The 16,728-nt window shown below is 38.2% G+C and overlaps 1 protein-coding gene across 1 annotated transcript in view; it reads left to right on the forward strand.

The window, feature by feature from the left end:
• mRpS25 (mitochondrial ribosomal protein S25) overlaps positions 1–16,728 on the forward strand; it is a 49,535-nt gene that overhangs the window by 18,618 nt on the left and 14,189 nt on the right. Inside the window, exon 2 of the mRNA XM_090379840.1 lies at positions 1,662–1,768. Within this exon, the coding sequence (XP_090235966.1) occupies positions 1,662–1,768 (107 nt within the window). The remainder of the gene's footprint in view (positions 1–1,661; positions 1,769–16,728) is intronic.

A 16,728-nucleotide genomic window follows, 5' to 3' on the forward strand; every position in this document is an offset into this window, starting at 1 on the left:
CTGTTGGTGGCAAAGGGAAGAGCTTTTACTTTCATAAGGTGACTACAGTGGTCTCAGACAGTTTTTAAATTCTATTCAGTAGGACCAACTGATGATGTTACCAATAGAAAATTCTAAATTGGAAGTATTCAGGATGGTATTTGTAGAAGCTAGGCTTTTTATGCCACCTTAGAGATACCATTCAAGACTTAGACTTAATGGATATCAGATGAACTGATGAGACCACTGGCAGAAAAGAAAAATACATGGGATGGATATAAATTATCAGACGACAGTAGGTATAATCTAGTCTGTAAACTAGTGTACAGTAGTATAAACTAGTTTGTAATCAAGTTTTGTAGTGGGTTAGGCAAACTAAGGCAGATTACAAGAATTTTCAAGAACTAGCCAATAAAGAGAGAGCATTAAAAAAAAAAAAAAGTGATTTGTGGTTAAGAGTTGAAAATAAAATGTTGCATCAAAAATGCATTATCACATTTGAACTATTTACATTATAGGGAGGACCATAAATAATGTATCTATTACTGTATTAGAAAATTATGTATTTTTCATCTGAGACACAATCAAATCACTAAGTTGTGAAGATTCCAACTTACTAACTAGCGAAGGTGCACTTCAGTTTTACTTAAAGTCCTTAATAAAATTAACTCCAAATTAAGTAATTATATGAAGGACAAAGTTTATTTGGGAGAAATAAGATGAAAAGAGTTTGTCATTGATAATATATTTACAGAGTACTTTGCATCAAATTTGGCCAATGGCTTTCAAAATGAGCTCTAAAAACGAAATGACAAAATATGCAAAATATGTTATGAAGTGTTTCTGGTTCCACATTTATGGGGAAAATAGTGAAAAAAAAAAAAAAAAAAAAAAATGAAGGGACTGAATTTTGCATTATTCTATCAAAGGCTTAAGAATATAAAGCATTGGATCTTGACAGCTCAGTCTTACTAGAAGAAAAATTGAAACATGAAATTTCAGTGTGCTTAAAATCTGAACTTTTTAATGATTATGAAACATTAACTAAAGAACTAAATGTACTTATGTAAAAGTACAGAAAACTGGCAAATATTTATTGCTGTAGTACACTGAAAACAATAACAATAAAAGAACGTTGACCAAGAGTGAGCTTGTTTTTTTACAGTGCTACTAATTTTGTTACCAAAAGTTGAGCAACAATCTGTTGATGCATTTTAATTTTAAAAAGTCACTTTTTGAAACATTAATTGTATTTTAATGAATTAAATCAGTTACTGTGATGTTGTTCAGAGTTCCTTAATTTTCTTAACTGTTTTTCACAGATTACATAGTAAGTCAGGGTACAAAATGAAGAACTGAAACATTGAGATCTGAGAAATTTCAGAAACATTGAGATCTGAGAAATTTCAGAAAAAAGTATTCCCAGGTATAAAAGAATATCTATGAATCCCAATCACTTGATTGGTACATATAGTATGCCTAATTTATTTTCAGGAAAATGATTATGATAAATTTTCTACTTGAGAATATGTATGCTCAAATAAGTAGAAAGTATTCCTGCAGTATATGTAGAAATTTATATATTAAGGTTTGTGTTATTAATTTTTTAACCTCAATTCAGCATTTTCAATATGTTAAAATATACTATTATTCTAAAACTTTGTAAATTTCTAAAATTTTAGTGATTTCGTGTTTTGGTATCTGCCACAAATTCAGTACAAGAATCCCGATGTCCAGGTAGTAACCCTCGAAAACTTAACACCTACTCCTTTTATAAGGTGTTGGATGGGTAAGTTTGATCAGTCAGATTGTCTAATTAGTAGTTTCAAAAATTGTGAATGCTAGAACCCTTGTACATTATTTTTTATACTAGAGAACCCTCTTCCCTTTGTACAGTGGTCTCTGACACAACCAAAAGTTTTTGCAGAAATAATTATCATGCATATGTTTCAGTTGTAGTATTTTGTCCCCAAGTGCGACTTTGGTTACATCAGGCTGCTTCTGGGCAAAATTTGAGTGCCCTTTCTGTTCATCTCATATTTATTACAAAATAAAACCAAATATCAAATTATCTTGATTATACTTCACTGGCAAGTACATGGAGGTCATTTTGAATCCCCCCTTTTTCTTTTAGCCTTTTTTGTGCCATAAAGGTGCTCTTTTTCACTTAGCAATAATCATAACACCTCTCAATGTTTTCCTTATTTTCTTCACTAAAAATTAACTATTGTGAAGTGTACAATCTCTGTGCTAAATTTACTGGAGACTACATGAAACATTAAACATTTGCAAGTATGCACACATATGTTTTCAAGGTTCTGTCAATGCAGTATCAACAAAACTCTACCAAAACATGCTGTCATCCATCAACTGTTTATTAATAATAGTGATTTTTATTTTAGAATAGTTTTTAAAATCAGCAAAGGCAAGCGTGACCTTTATTAAATATAATAAGCTTTGAAACATGGACTTACACAAACCAGGGGCCAAAAATCTTCTTTGGAATTTGGATCCAGAAGTTGATGAAACTGAATTACATAATACATATAAATGTAAGGAGTATTACTGAAAAGAAAAAACCCCTCGACGTGGCACCTGTACGTGGTGAGGGGATCTCCCAGTGATGCTGCTGGTTTTCCAGATTAGCATCACTGGGATCTAACGCCCATACTTTGGTTCCAGGTTACATCATTGGATCCAGCGTGTGCAGCCGTGCGCTGTGCCCGTGGATTTCAGAAAGGGGGATCCTGGTGGTTGAGGGGCCCAGCCTTAATACACCACTTTGGCCCCTGCTTCGACAAGACGGGAGGTCCCGGACCGGCCCGACTGGGATCAATCGGCGGGTGGTTTTTTACTGCTAGGGTCAACTGCGTTCCAATAAGTCTCCCTCCCTATGGTCCTGGGACGGGATAAAGACTTATTGGTAACGTGGGTATGGTGCTCCTAAGCGAACTCGGCGTCCCATTCGTGTACGCAGTACCTGCTAGTTCACGAGTGGGCGTCCCCTCGTAGGGCTCCGTGGTGTGTGAAGTACTTAGGCATCAGACACTTTCTCTTTACTCATATGAGTAATTTAAATCCAATTTCTTCTGGGGCCCCAACAAGGCCCCTACCTAATCGAGATCATGACGCAGAAAACACCTCTGCAAAAAGAGCCAGGACTGAGGAAACACAACCACCATCAGTGACAGCGCTTTTCCTCATTCTCCATTCCACCAGAGAGCAGTCAATTGGAAAGATGTCACCCTTCTTCATCCAGAAAGGATTAGAGGGGTTGGCAGGTTCACCTAAATCTGTAAAAAGACTGCGTTCTGGCGACCTTTTGTTTGAAGCTACAAATGTTAAACAGGCGGAAAAAATCCTGAACGCCACATCAATAGGGGGAATACCTATCATTGTAACCCCCCACAAAACTTTGAACTCTTCAAGAGGCGTAATTTCAGAGTGGGACCTTCTTCATGTTTCTGAAGAAGAGATCTGCTCTGAATTAAAAGACCAAGGAGTGACAGCTGTTAAGAGAATATCGATACGCAAGGATAGGAATCTCGTCCCTACCCGAGTTCTTATCCTCACATTTAACACCCCACGGCCTCCAAGTTCCATAAAGGCAGGCTATCTAAACTGCCCAGTGAGGCTTTATATCCCAAACCCACTGCGGTGTTTTAGATGCCAAAAATACAGCCACTCACAAACATCTTGTCGTGGTAACCTTGCCTGTGCTCGATGTGGTGTTAAAGACCACGAGAGCAAGGAATGTTCAGCTCCAAAACCGATCTGTGTCAATTGCCAAGGAGAGCACCCCGCCTACTCTAGAGCATGCCAGCGGTGGAAGGATGAAAAAAGAAATCCAAAAACTGAAAACAGAGCTGAATATCTCCTACCCAGAGGCCAGAAGACGTATCCAACCAATAAAAAGCGGGAAAGCTTCACATGCCCAGAAGGTTTCTGCAAAGTGCACTATCGGGACACAAACTGAGATGACTATACCACCAAGAGAGTCATTTACCCCGATTGCACGCTATTTATTGAGTTCACAAAATCCCACCAAAAAAACACAATCAGTTGCCACTCCTATATCCGTACCTCCTAGTGCTGCACCACTACCAAAACCAAGTGGTAAAGAAAAGCCAAAAACTTCAGAAGAGTCATCCATGATACCAGAAACAATGGATGTAGAGAACAAGGAGGTACCGGATGAATCAGTCTTGGAACTCTTTGCGGAGGAAGAAATGGACACCGGACAGCGTCCTTTCTTCCCCAAAAAAGATAAATCCAAGACTGACAAAATAAAGCCCTCAGCACCTCGGAAGCCGCCTGATGGACCCACCAAGTCAAAATAATGACTAAATTCCTGCAATGGAATTGTCGTGGATTCTGGCGAAATACTGATGACATCAAGACCTCCTGCAAAAGCACGAGCCAGTTTGCTTTTGCTTGCAGGAGACTTATCTAAAAGCAAATGATGATCCCACCATGCATAACATCACATTTTTTCGAAAGGATAGAATTGCGGATGGTCCTGCTCATGGAGGAGTGGCTATCCTTGTGGGCAACCAGACCCCAGTTCAACCCTTGCTAGCTACAACCAGCATAGAGGCTGTTGCAATTCGCCTTTCAGTGGGATTTTTATTAACCGTGTGCTCTATTTATTTGCCACCTGGAACTGACATCTCCCAGGAAGACCTTGATGATCTGGTAATGCAGTTGCCTTCCCCTTTCTTACTTCTCAGGGATTTTAATGGACATAACACCCAGTGGGGTAGTGCTAACATCAATGGAAGGGGACGAGTCATAGAGGGTATGCTAAATGACAATGACCTTTCCTTCTAAATATTGGAACAAACACCTTCTTCCACATGCCTACCCGTACTTTTTCTGCCATTGATCTCTCTATCTGCTCCCCTTCTCTACTTCCTTCACTCACTTGGGAAGTGGAGGAGAATCCATACGGAAGTGATCACTTCCCTGTGATAACCTTGTTACACAGTGGGAGACCATGTCTTCCCTCCAGGTTACTACGGTGGAAGATTGATCAGGCTGACTGGTCTGCCTTCCAACATCAGGCAAATTTTGATCTCAGCACCGTCAGTCAAGAGCCTATCAATGATGCAGTAACGTACATCACAGAAATTATCGTCCAAGCAGCTGCGAATGCTGTTCCAAAAACATCTGCCCGGTTTCCACCATTTCCCAAACCTTGGTGGAATTCACAATGCACAGCAGCAAAAAAAGGCTCAAAACAAAGCATGGGGGATATTTCGCCGATATCCTACCATGACCAACCTTATAGCCTTTAAACGCACACTAGCCAAAGCACGCTACATCCGCCATCAGAGACAAAAGGAATCGTGGATCCGTTTTACATCATCTATTAACCAGTCTACCAACTCTAAGGTAGTCTGGGATAAAATCCGGTAAATGAAGGGAAAATATACATCCCACCCTTCTTCAATCCTAGATTATAATGGATGCACTATTGCAGATCCAACTGCAATAGCCAATTCTCTTGGGGAAACATTCTCTAACATCTCTGCAACACCATCGTATTCCTCAGAGTTCCTGGTCCTGAAAAATCAAATCGAAAAACAGGCACTTCATTTTAAGTCTTTATCCCTACATCGAGGCATTTACTATACAGAAACTGAAAAGAGCCCTCACTCTTTCCAAAGCAAGTGCTGTTAGACCAGATGGCATCCATTATGAAATGATTAAGCATCTTTCAACAAAATCTATGGATTATCTGCTCCTTCTATATAACAGAATCTTTATAGAAGGGCAGTTTCCGGATTCCTGGCGCAAGTCAACCATTCTTGCCTTTGCTAAGCCAGGAAAGGATCCAAAAGTCACTAGAAACTATCGTCCTATTGCTCTGACTAGCTGTTTGTGCAAAATCCTGGAGAGAATGGTTAATTCTCGTTTAATCTGGTATTTAGAATCAAATGACCTTCTCTCCAACCTCCAGTGCGGCTTCCAAAGGAACCGGTCCACTTTGGACCATCTTATTAGACTGGAAATATCCATCCGGGATGCTTTCCTAAAACGCGAACACTTGGTGTCAGTGGTCTTTGACATGGAGAAAGTGTATGACACAACTTGGAGATTTGGCATCTTAAAAGATCTGCATAGCCTTGGCCTTAGGGGGAAACTCCCCATTTTTATTAAAAACTTTTTGGCCAATCAATCTTTCCAAGTTCGTGTGGGATCCTCACTCTCTCGTTCCTTTAGCCAAGAGGAGGGAGTACCACAGGGATCAGTTTTAAGTGTCACGCTTTTCGCATCAAAGTAAATTCCATCACAGAACAACTTCCTCCAACCGTAAACAGTGTCCTCTATGTTGATGACTTTAGCATATTTTGTCAGTCATGCAACATGAGGTTTATTGAAAGACAACTGCAAAAAGCCATTGATCGCCTTAATTCCTGGGCACTTGCTAATGGCTTCAGGTTCTCGCCGGAGAAGACCATTTGCGTACGCTTTTGTCGTAAGTGTAATCTTCATCCTGAACCTGAACTAAGGCTCGGACAAAATGCTATTCCAGTAGCGGCGAACACAAAATTTTTGAGACTCGTATTTGATAAAAAGTTGACCTTTCTGGATCACATCCGTCAACTCCGCACAAAGTTCACAAGAGGGCTGAATATTCTGCGCTCTCTTTCCTCTACATTTTGGGGTGCGGATCAGTGCACCCTACTACGCATCTACTGTGCACTTGTACGATCCAGACTAGATTACGGGTCCCTGGTATACAGTTCGGCCAGAGACAGTGTACTTCGTTGGCTGGATCCTGTCCATCATCTGGTTCTCCGTACCGCTATTGGAGCATATCGAACATCTCCAGTCCAGAGCTTATACGTCGAAGGAAACGAACCGCCGTTATCGCTTCGCCGTAAGCAGTTGTCTCTGAACTACGCTTTAAAACTGAAATCCCTGCCAGACCATCCTATGTGGCCATCCGTTTTTGAGCCACGATGGGAAAATTTGTACAACACCCGTAAGACTGCCAACCGACCTTTTGGTATTCGTCTCCAAGAGCTACTCAAAGAACTTAATATCAAGGTAGACAAGGTTGCCCAAACACCAAAGCAATCCCTTCCACCCTGGCATGCTCATGTCCCAGCATGTGACTTGTCTCTTAGAAATTGGGGTAAGTCGGACACTCCATCGTCTGTCTACCTGCAGCTTTATTCAGCACACCGAGCTGAACATACCGACTTCGTGCCAGTTTACACAGACGGCTCGAAGTCAGAATCATATGTGGGATCTGCTGCTGTCTTTACAGACAGCACTGCATCGGAGCAGATTCCCTCTGAATGCAGCATTTTTACTGCAGAGCTGCAAGCTATAGAGTTAGCCTTGGATCACATTAGTGAATGCCAATACCAACGGTTCATTTTATATCGTGACTCTCTCAGCGTGTTACAGGCTTTAATAACCGTGAGATGTAACTCTCATCCAGTTCTGTCTAGCATTCAGCAGAAGATTCACTTCCTCCGTGAACGTGAATATGATATCCACTATCCACTTCTGCTGGATTCCCAGCCACATTGGGATTAGGGGAAATGATTTGGCTGACACCGCAGCCAAATCAGCAATTCCCAATAATAATCGGTGCCTGTCAGTCCCCTATACAGACTACAGGCAAATAATACACCAAAAGATACATTCCCAATGGCAGGATTTGTGGAATAGACAGACAGACTGGGAATAAACTATATCGTATAAAGCCTGTAATTGAACCGTGGCAGTCTAGTCTGCGCAGGAATCGTAAGGAGGAAGTTGTTCTTGCCCGGACCCGCATAGGACATAGTCATCTGACTCATTCGTTTTTGCTGAGGGCTGTTGACCCTCCTGTGTGTGAGTCCTGTGGCACAATTTTAACAATCAGACACATTTTTGTTGACTGTCCAGATTTTAGCAATATCCGTTTTACCGGTTTTAGTCATCTGACTGAGCCATATACACTCAGTCAGATTTTATCCGACAATGACAATGTGTCTGCTGTTTTTAGCTTTTTTAAATCAATAAAGGTTTTTACTCGTATTTAAAATTTATATGTTATCGTTGTTTCTTTTATTGATATATTTTTTATTATATATCTGGACATGGTGGCCTAACTAATTAGCTCACTGAGAGGTTAAATTTTTATATATTATGTGGTCTTGGCGCATTATAGCCTTAGTTGCTAATGCGCCAATAAAATCCAAACAAACCAAACCAAGCAAAGAAAAAACTTAAGTAATTTTTAAAATATTTTTGGGATGTTTTCAATTAATTTTTTTTTATTTTTTTTCCCCCACAGAATTTTGATTTTTATTTTATTTTTGATAATAATCCCAATGTTCTACAAAGTCAAAATAGGAAAAAAATTAATATTTATAGTATTTATGCATATAGTTTTTTCAATTTTTACAAACTTTTAGATTCCTCAGAAACTTACTTGGGAAAGGCAGAGGCTAAATATGAGGTCTGTTCAAAATGTATCTGATTTTGCTCATTGTTAAAAGTTGAGAAAACAAGGTACACTCCTCAAAGTATAATATGTTTAAAAATGTCTCTTCCTTCCTTTGACATAGTAAATAGTAACAAAATGTTTGCTCACTTATGGAAGACTTATTGTCACCTGATAACAAAGATACGTTTCACATGTTTTTTTATTTTAAAATGTCAGAGTTCTCTGAACAAAGCCTGTGTGTGTGTGTGTGTGTGTGTGTGTGTGTGTGTGTGTGTGTGTGTGTGTGTGTGTGTGTGTGTGTGTGTGTGTGTGTGTGTGTGTGTGTGTGAGTGGGCAGAAAAACCACAAGTAAAACAGTTGATCTTAAAATAGCATATGGGCACGGGGGATTACATTAATTGGTTGTAGGACAGTTTGGTACACAACAATTTAATGTATGCAACAACTTCATAGTATGACAGTTCAGTGTCCAAGACAATTTGGTGCACAACAGTTCATTATACAGTATAAGACAATTTGATGAAAAGCACTTGATGGCTACGACAATTTGGTGAAAGACAGTTGGTGGCTACAACAATTTGCTGTGGCGCCTCCGTAGCCAGGTGGGCAGGAGCAGCAGTGCGTAGCACATGCTTCTTGATTAGACCGGGGTTCGAGCCCATGAGCCACCAAATACGGAGGATGCGGAAAGGTCAGAGAATGACCACCGCATATCCCCGGAGCAGTATGGCCTTAGTTGCTAATGCTCCTAAAAACCAAATAACAACAATTTGCTGTATCACAGACCAGAAATTAAGGAAATCAACGAAGTAAAATTGGGAAAATAACAGAAATTTCGGTCATTTAGACAGGACTACAGAAATTTAAAAAATAATAGGGAAAAGAAAAGAATATATTTATTTTTTTATCAATTTATTTTGTGTTAAAGTGTTCAAGCTGATCCTACTTATGGGCAGATTGAAAAATAGGTATGCACTTATTATCTGCACATTTTGTTCATCCATATTGTAACAACTTTACAATATAGATGTACAGTCATGCTGAAGATAATAGCCACATACCCAACCCATGCTGCTAATCCAGGACTGTGCATAGTTGATTCTCCCCCCACTTTCTTTTGTCATAGCTGTTATACCATTTAAGAAATACTTTGTGGGCTCCTTTTCCGTTGGGCCTACATTTGTTGCATTGAATCCCATCATGTCAGCAGGAATTATTAAGGGTAGGTGCATGGTCCCCCTTTGATTGGGTAACTCATTTCTTATAAAACAGGCAAATTGACAGTATAATATATGCAATATATTGCATATATTGTATTGTGGATAATATATACATCCATTATATACACATGCTTCATGGCCTTAGCAGTTTGGTTGGACTTGGCACATTATTGCCTTAGTTGCCCTTGCACCATAAAATCCACAATAAAATCCAAAATCAAATCAAGGCTTAGCTGTTTGGCGAAAAAAATAAACACCCTTTTAACCCTCATCCTTCATGAAAACCAAAAGTGTCTTCTGGCTTGAGAACCCTTAAGCATTTTGAACACATTTTGAGAAATTTACTTCTGATTTGTTTGAGAATATGACTAATGGTTAATGTATCATAACTGGAGATGAAACGTGGGGTTATAGGTATGATTCCGAAACCAAACAGCATTCATCCCAGTGGGAGTAACATTAGCAGTGGCATATGATTCAAGAAAGTAAGCTTATACAGCATCAGCCAAAAAAAAAAAAAAATCTTCCCATTTCACCCATCCATTCACTTTAAAGGTTTGTCTAGTTCTTTCTTGAATTTATTTAAGCTATCAACTTCCACAACAACAGATGAAAGTTTGCTCCAACAATCAACTACCTGCTGGCTAAAGGCAAATTTCCACACATCTATTCTACAACTGTGTTTCTTCAATTTGAATTTATGCCCAATTTGAGAAAGAGGAAGAATCCCATCAGCATTGAGCCTGCTGAAACCATTTGAGGCCTTATACACCTCAATCACATCACCTTGCAGGCACCTAGTCTGCGGATGTTGCAATTTGCAGAACTTAAGCCTTTCTTTGTAAGAGCAACCCTTTGTTCCCCTCACCAAATTCTAATTCAAGCAACTCTCCATCCTTCCTAAAATGAGGCCTCCAGACCTGTACACAGTAGTAGTGGCATGTGATGAAAGAAAGCAAATGTATGAGCTTATGCAGCATCAGCAAAAAAAAAAAAAAAATCACACAACCATTCCCTCTAAATGCCTGTCCAGTTCCTCCTGAAATTTATTTAACCTATCAACTTCCACAACGACAGATGGAAGTTTGTTCCAGCAATTAACCACCCGCTGGCTAAAGGCAAATTTCCGCACATCTATTCTACATCTGTCTTTTCTTAATTTGAATTTATGCCCCCTTAGGTTCGTAATCTGAACAAGTGGAAGGATCCCATCAGAATTCAGCATGCTCAATCCATTTAAGGCTTTATACACCTCAATGAGATCACCGTGCAGGTGCCTAGTCTCCAGCTGCTGCAATTTGCAGAACTTAAATCTCTTGGTAAGAGGATCCTTCATTCCCCTCACCAACCTTGTTGCCCTTCTCTGTACACGCTCAAGCAAATCTACATCCTTCCTAAAATGAGGCCTCTAGACCTGTACGCAGTACTCAAGGCGTGGCCTGACCATTGCCTTATACAGAGGGACAATCACCTCCTTTTCCCTGCTAGCAAAATTCCTATATATCATTGACAAAACCCCATGACCTGCCCTGGCAGCCTGTCTGCATTGCTCAGAAAACTTCATATCTGACTGCACAATTACTCCGGTCTTACCATATGTATGGCGCACTATGGCTATAGTTGCCGATGTGCCCAATAAATCCCGAAACAAACGAACAAACAAACTCCCAGGTCTTTTTCATTTTCTACCACCTTAAGTGTAGTACCACACAGTTGATACATTTCTTTGGGGTTATTTCTACCCATATGCAGTACTTTGCATTTGTCAAGGTTAAACTTCAGTTGCCACTTCTTAGCCCATCTGCCCAAATTATCTAGATCCTGTTGCAGTATCACACTGCCATTACTGTCATTAACAACCCTGCCAACCTTTGTATCATCTGAAAACTTCGACACTAAGCCTGATATACCTTCATCAGTATCATTGATAAATATACAAAACAACAGAGAACCCAACACCAAACCCTGTGGGACTCCACTAATAACATTAGTCCACAAAGAGCAGCACCCATTAATTACCACCCTCTGTCTTCTCCCACTCAACCATCCTTTTATCCATTGTAGCAACTTACCCTTAATACCATTCTGCTCCAATTTGTACAATAGTCTTCCATGCACAACAGTGTCAAAAGCCTTCCTGATATCCAAATATATGATATCAAAATTATTTTTTGCATCCTTTGTAACCACATCATAATATCCTATCAAATTTGTCAGACAAGACTTTCCCTTAACAAACCCATGCTGTGTCTGAATTATTGCTACAGTCTTTTCTAGATGATCCTGCAATGCATCTTTAACCAGTGACTCCATTATTTTACCTGGAACAGAAGTTAAACTAACTGGTCTGTAATTACTTGTGTCACCCTTTGATCCCCTTTTGTGAATTGGGGATACATTTGCACATCTCCAGTCTGTGGGGACCTCCCCTGAGTCCAAGGATGTTCTCATAATTATGGCTAAGGGTTTGCTTAGTTGCTTTGTTGCCTCCTCTAATATAACTGGATAGATCCCATCCACCCCAGGTGCCTTTCTTATGTTTAACTTCAACAATTTCTCCTCCACTTAGCTCTCATTTATTACAAAATCATTAAGCACCCTGCTACAATTTAATAACCTTCTGCCATTTTCAAACCTTAATAACTCCTCATGTATAAATGTAGATGCAAAATATTCATTCAGTTTGTTTGCTATCTGAGCAGGATCATCAACAGTCGAACCATCGATATCAAGTGGACCAATCAGATTCATCCCCTTCCTTTTAGAGTTTATATAAGTAAAGAAATCCTTGCTGTTTTTCTTAGCATTTTTTTCCAAAGATTTCTCATAATCTGCCTTTGCCTGCCTAACCTCCTTTGTGACCTGATTACAGACTAGCTTATACCTGCCATAGGCTTCTGAGTCGCTTGATAATTTATATGCATCCCATGCATTTTTCTTCTCTGTCACGAGTCTCATTAGTTCATTTGATAACCATTTAGTCCTAAACCTTAATAATATTTCTTAACAGGTATTAAACTTTTAGTAGCATCCACGATTAATTCCTTGAATGCTTCCAACTTAGAATTTACTGTTGGTAACATTGTCAGTTGATCCCACTGTACAGAATTTAAAAACTGTCTGAGACCACTGTACTCACCTTTACGGAAGCAAAAACCCTTTCCTTTACCCCTGATGGTAATTATATCTTTAAGTAAATCCCACATCAGTATACTGTGATCACTGCCATCTAGTGGTTCCTTTATCTGCAAATTCTTAATACACGAATGATCACCTGATAACCAGATCAAGAGTATTACCCTCTCTGGTTGCCTCTCAAGGTGAAGCCTGACCATTGGTTTATACAAAGGGGAAACCACCCCCTTTTCCTATTAGCAAATATCCTTTATATCAGAAGACCTCATTGTCTGCTCTGGCAGCCTGTCTGCACTGCTCAGAAAACTTCATATCTGACTGTACAATTAACCTTAGCTCTTTTTCATTATCTGTCACCATGAGTGTAGTAATGCACAGTTAGTACGTTTCTCTTGGGTTACTGCTACCTATATGCAGTACTTTGCATTTTTCAATGTTAGAGGCTGAGAAGTGGCACTTCAGTTGCCATTTCTCAGCCCAGCTTCCCAAATTTTCTAGATCCTGTTGCAGTAGCTACACTCATTACTATCATTAACAACCCTTGTAACCTTTGTATCATCTGCAAACTTGGACATTAAGCTTGATATACCTTCCTCGATATCATTGATAAATGCAGGCAGTTCCCGTTTTATAGGTTCCTGGGTTTACGAGTTTTTTTTTTTTTTTCCCCCAAGTATCAAGTATCAACAAAATCGAAAATATGAACATTAATTGCAAAAAATGAATGTTTAAACTTTCATAAATACCGCATTTCAAACCACGCATGTAGCTGTACAATATCATGCACCTCGCTTTATGATATTCTGTTGCAGAGACACCATGGTGTCATGAAAATATCGTAATGTGAACCCAATAACACTTTTTTTTTTTTTTTTTTTTTTGGTAATTCGTTCCAAGTCCTCGGAAGTTGAAATTTTCGCTATATTACTAAGCTATTTATCTCTCTAAAAGATCATTTTTATAATGGAAATTGCACTACGCTTCCATCGTTATCATATATTCCCATTATAAGAATCAATTTTGAATGCCTTTGATATTTTTCTAAAACACATTTCTGGAGGTCACTACCATAAAACAACAAAAACAATTTGCTTTATTGGGCTTTTCTGTTAACGCAATCAATTTTTTTTTTTTTTTTTGTGCGATTTCCGTTATAAAAGTGATCTTTTATAAACGGGTAGTAAACTTGATCTTGCATTTGCAAAAACACCGATAGCTGAAATTGTGTGGGTTTTTACGTTACAGTATTATGGTGAAATGAGTTCTCCTTCACTGAAATCTTCAATCATATAAAAAACATAAATAAATTTTCAGAATCTTCTCTTCATTCCTTTTTTTTTTTAAGCTTCATAAACTTGTTACTTTGTACGAATTGTGTTAGTTTCAATCTCACTTGCACGTGTCATGTTAGTTAGTTGCAATTTGTGCATGAAAAATGCTTATGCGTGCTATTGTAAAATTTATCAAGAGAAGAGAAGAGATTATCTTGGAAACAAATGCCTTCTTGAAGTGTTTCTGAAGAATATTCCTCCTTGTGCAACAAACCAACAAGTACCGGCCCAGCAATGAGTGATCAACAAGTGTACATTTAGTCAATGATGAAGAATAAACATTTTTTAACATTTGTAGGTCATAAATAATTTCTTTATTATTATAATTTGCTTGATTTTACAGGCTACATTTTCATTTCTTTAGATAAATCAATCATTGTTTAAACATAAACTATTTAGCTAACTAATTTAATTTTGAGAACATAACCCCTGTTTTTAACATTGTCTATGGGAAAAAAAATTCCTGCTTTAAGAGTTTTTGCTTTACGAGCACCCGCTAGGAATGAATTAGTTCATAAAGTCGGGAACTACCTCTATACAAAACAACAATAGGCCCAAGCTGAACCCTGGGATACTTCACTATTGATTACCACTCTCTGTCTTCTCCCACTCAACCATCCTTTTATCCATTGTAGTAACTTGCCCGTAATGCCATACTGCTCCAATTCATTCAGTTGTCTTCCATGTACAACAGTATCAAAAGATTTCCTGAAATCCAAGTATATGATATCAAAATTATTTTTTGTATCCAGTTCCTTTGTGACCACGTCATAGTATTCAATCAAATTGGTCAGACATGACTTCCCCTTAACAAACCCATGCTGTGTCTGAATTATTACTGTATTTTTGTCTGGATGATCCTGCAATGCTTTTTTAACCAGTGACTCCATTATTTTCCCCCTGAACAGAGGTTAAACTAACAGGCCTGTAATTACTCGTGTCACCCCTTGATCTCCCTTTGTGAATTGGAGATACATTTGAACATCTCCAGTCTGCAGGGACCTCTGCTGATTCCAAGGATGCTCTCCTAATTATGGCTAAGGGTTTGTGTACTTCCTTTGTTGCCTCCTTTAATATAGCTGGATAGATCCAATTCCACGCCAGGTGCCTTTTTTATGTTTAACTTCAACAATTTCTCCTCCACTTTGCTCTCAGTTATTACAAAATCATTTAGTTCCCTGTTAGAGTTATAATAAGCTTCTATCCTCCACTTTCATACATTCCTTGTGTGAATGTAGATGCAAAATACTCATTCAGTTTGTCAGCTATCTGAGCAGGATCATCAACAGTCGAACCATCAATATCAAGTGGATCAACCTGATTCATCCCCTTCCTTCTACAATTTATACTGATAGTTGTTCATATAATTATGAAAGTTATTTGATTTTTCTGATTAATGTATGCATTTACAATATAATTATAAATATTAGCTATAAACATTCTCTAATGATAAACAAAAGGAAGTAAAAATATGTTATTATAATAATATTATATATTCCTATAATATTTATTTGATGTTTTATTAATTTTATGTCAATAATAGATCTGTGCCATGGTGAGTTACATTATATCTAATATAAACCGCAAAGAAAATCAATAAGTTACTGAATATATTTCATATTACATTACATATTACTGAATATATTACATGAATATTACATAATGCTCAGAAATCAAAAGCACATTCTGCAAGTTCATCTCAGCAAGCAATGTGTATTTTCTGTTTCAACACAATGCAGTGTTATTTCAGGAATTGAAATCTATCAGGAATAGATTTCAATTCCTGAATATTTTTTTTCACTTGAACACCTTTTGGATATCACCATAAGTTGATCATGGTGTCTAAGGTAATGGTATGTCTGAATTGTTGCCTTAGCCTGCTATATATACATTGTGACTACTGAATTGGGACCACCCTATCAGTACTATCTCTATAATGACCTTTATAGAGATTGTACTGTGCCACACAGCTACATTGCATAGTTGGGAGAAACCCCCCAGAGCCACTAGAAAAGGAAACACCATGTGTAAGGTAAATTGTTTCCCTTTTTATGCCATGTTCAAAGGAACAGTTCAGTAACTTAAATAGTCAATTTTGTATACCAAGAAATGCATTCTCAATATTTAAGAGATAAGCAATCAGTATTTTTTTATTTTTTTTTTGTGTGTGTGTGTGTGTGTTTTTAATGAAATAAAACAAACAAAAGAACAAATTTGTTATGTTTTAATAAAAATAATATAAGAATCTGCAGCCATTATCAGTCCACTACAAGATGGAGGCCTCCTCAACAAGTCATCATATTGAGGGAAATGGACCATAATCTGCCACACTGGTCCAGTGTGGGTTGGCAGATTGACTGTATTTAGCAGTCAGGAGCTTGTGCTTTTGTCTACTCAAAGTGCAGGTGCTATTTTACTCCTGCTCTTGACTACTCGACTATCGAGTCATTAGGAGTGGGAGTGCAACTTATATTATGTTTAACTCTTTGTTAAACATGATGTTTGTTACATTTAACAAATAGTTAACATGAAAGGTTGAAAAATACTGAAATAAAGGAAAACTCTCACACTTCTAGATTGAATGTTCAATCAGCTGCAAACTAAAACAAGA

Source organism: Mastigoproctus giganteus, chromosome 8 (assembly GCF_048544385.1).
Source record: "Mastigoproctus giganteus isolate SK-2022 chromosome 8, ASM4854438v1, whole genome shotgun sequence".
Taxonomy (NCBI): domain Eukaryota; kingdom Metazoa; phylum Arthropoda; class Arachnida; order Uropygi; family Thelyphonidae; genus Mastigoproctus; species Mastigoproctus giganteus.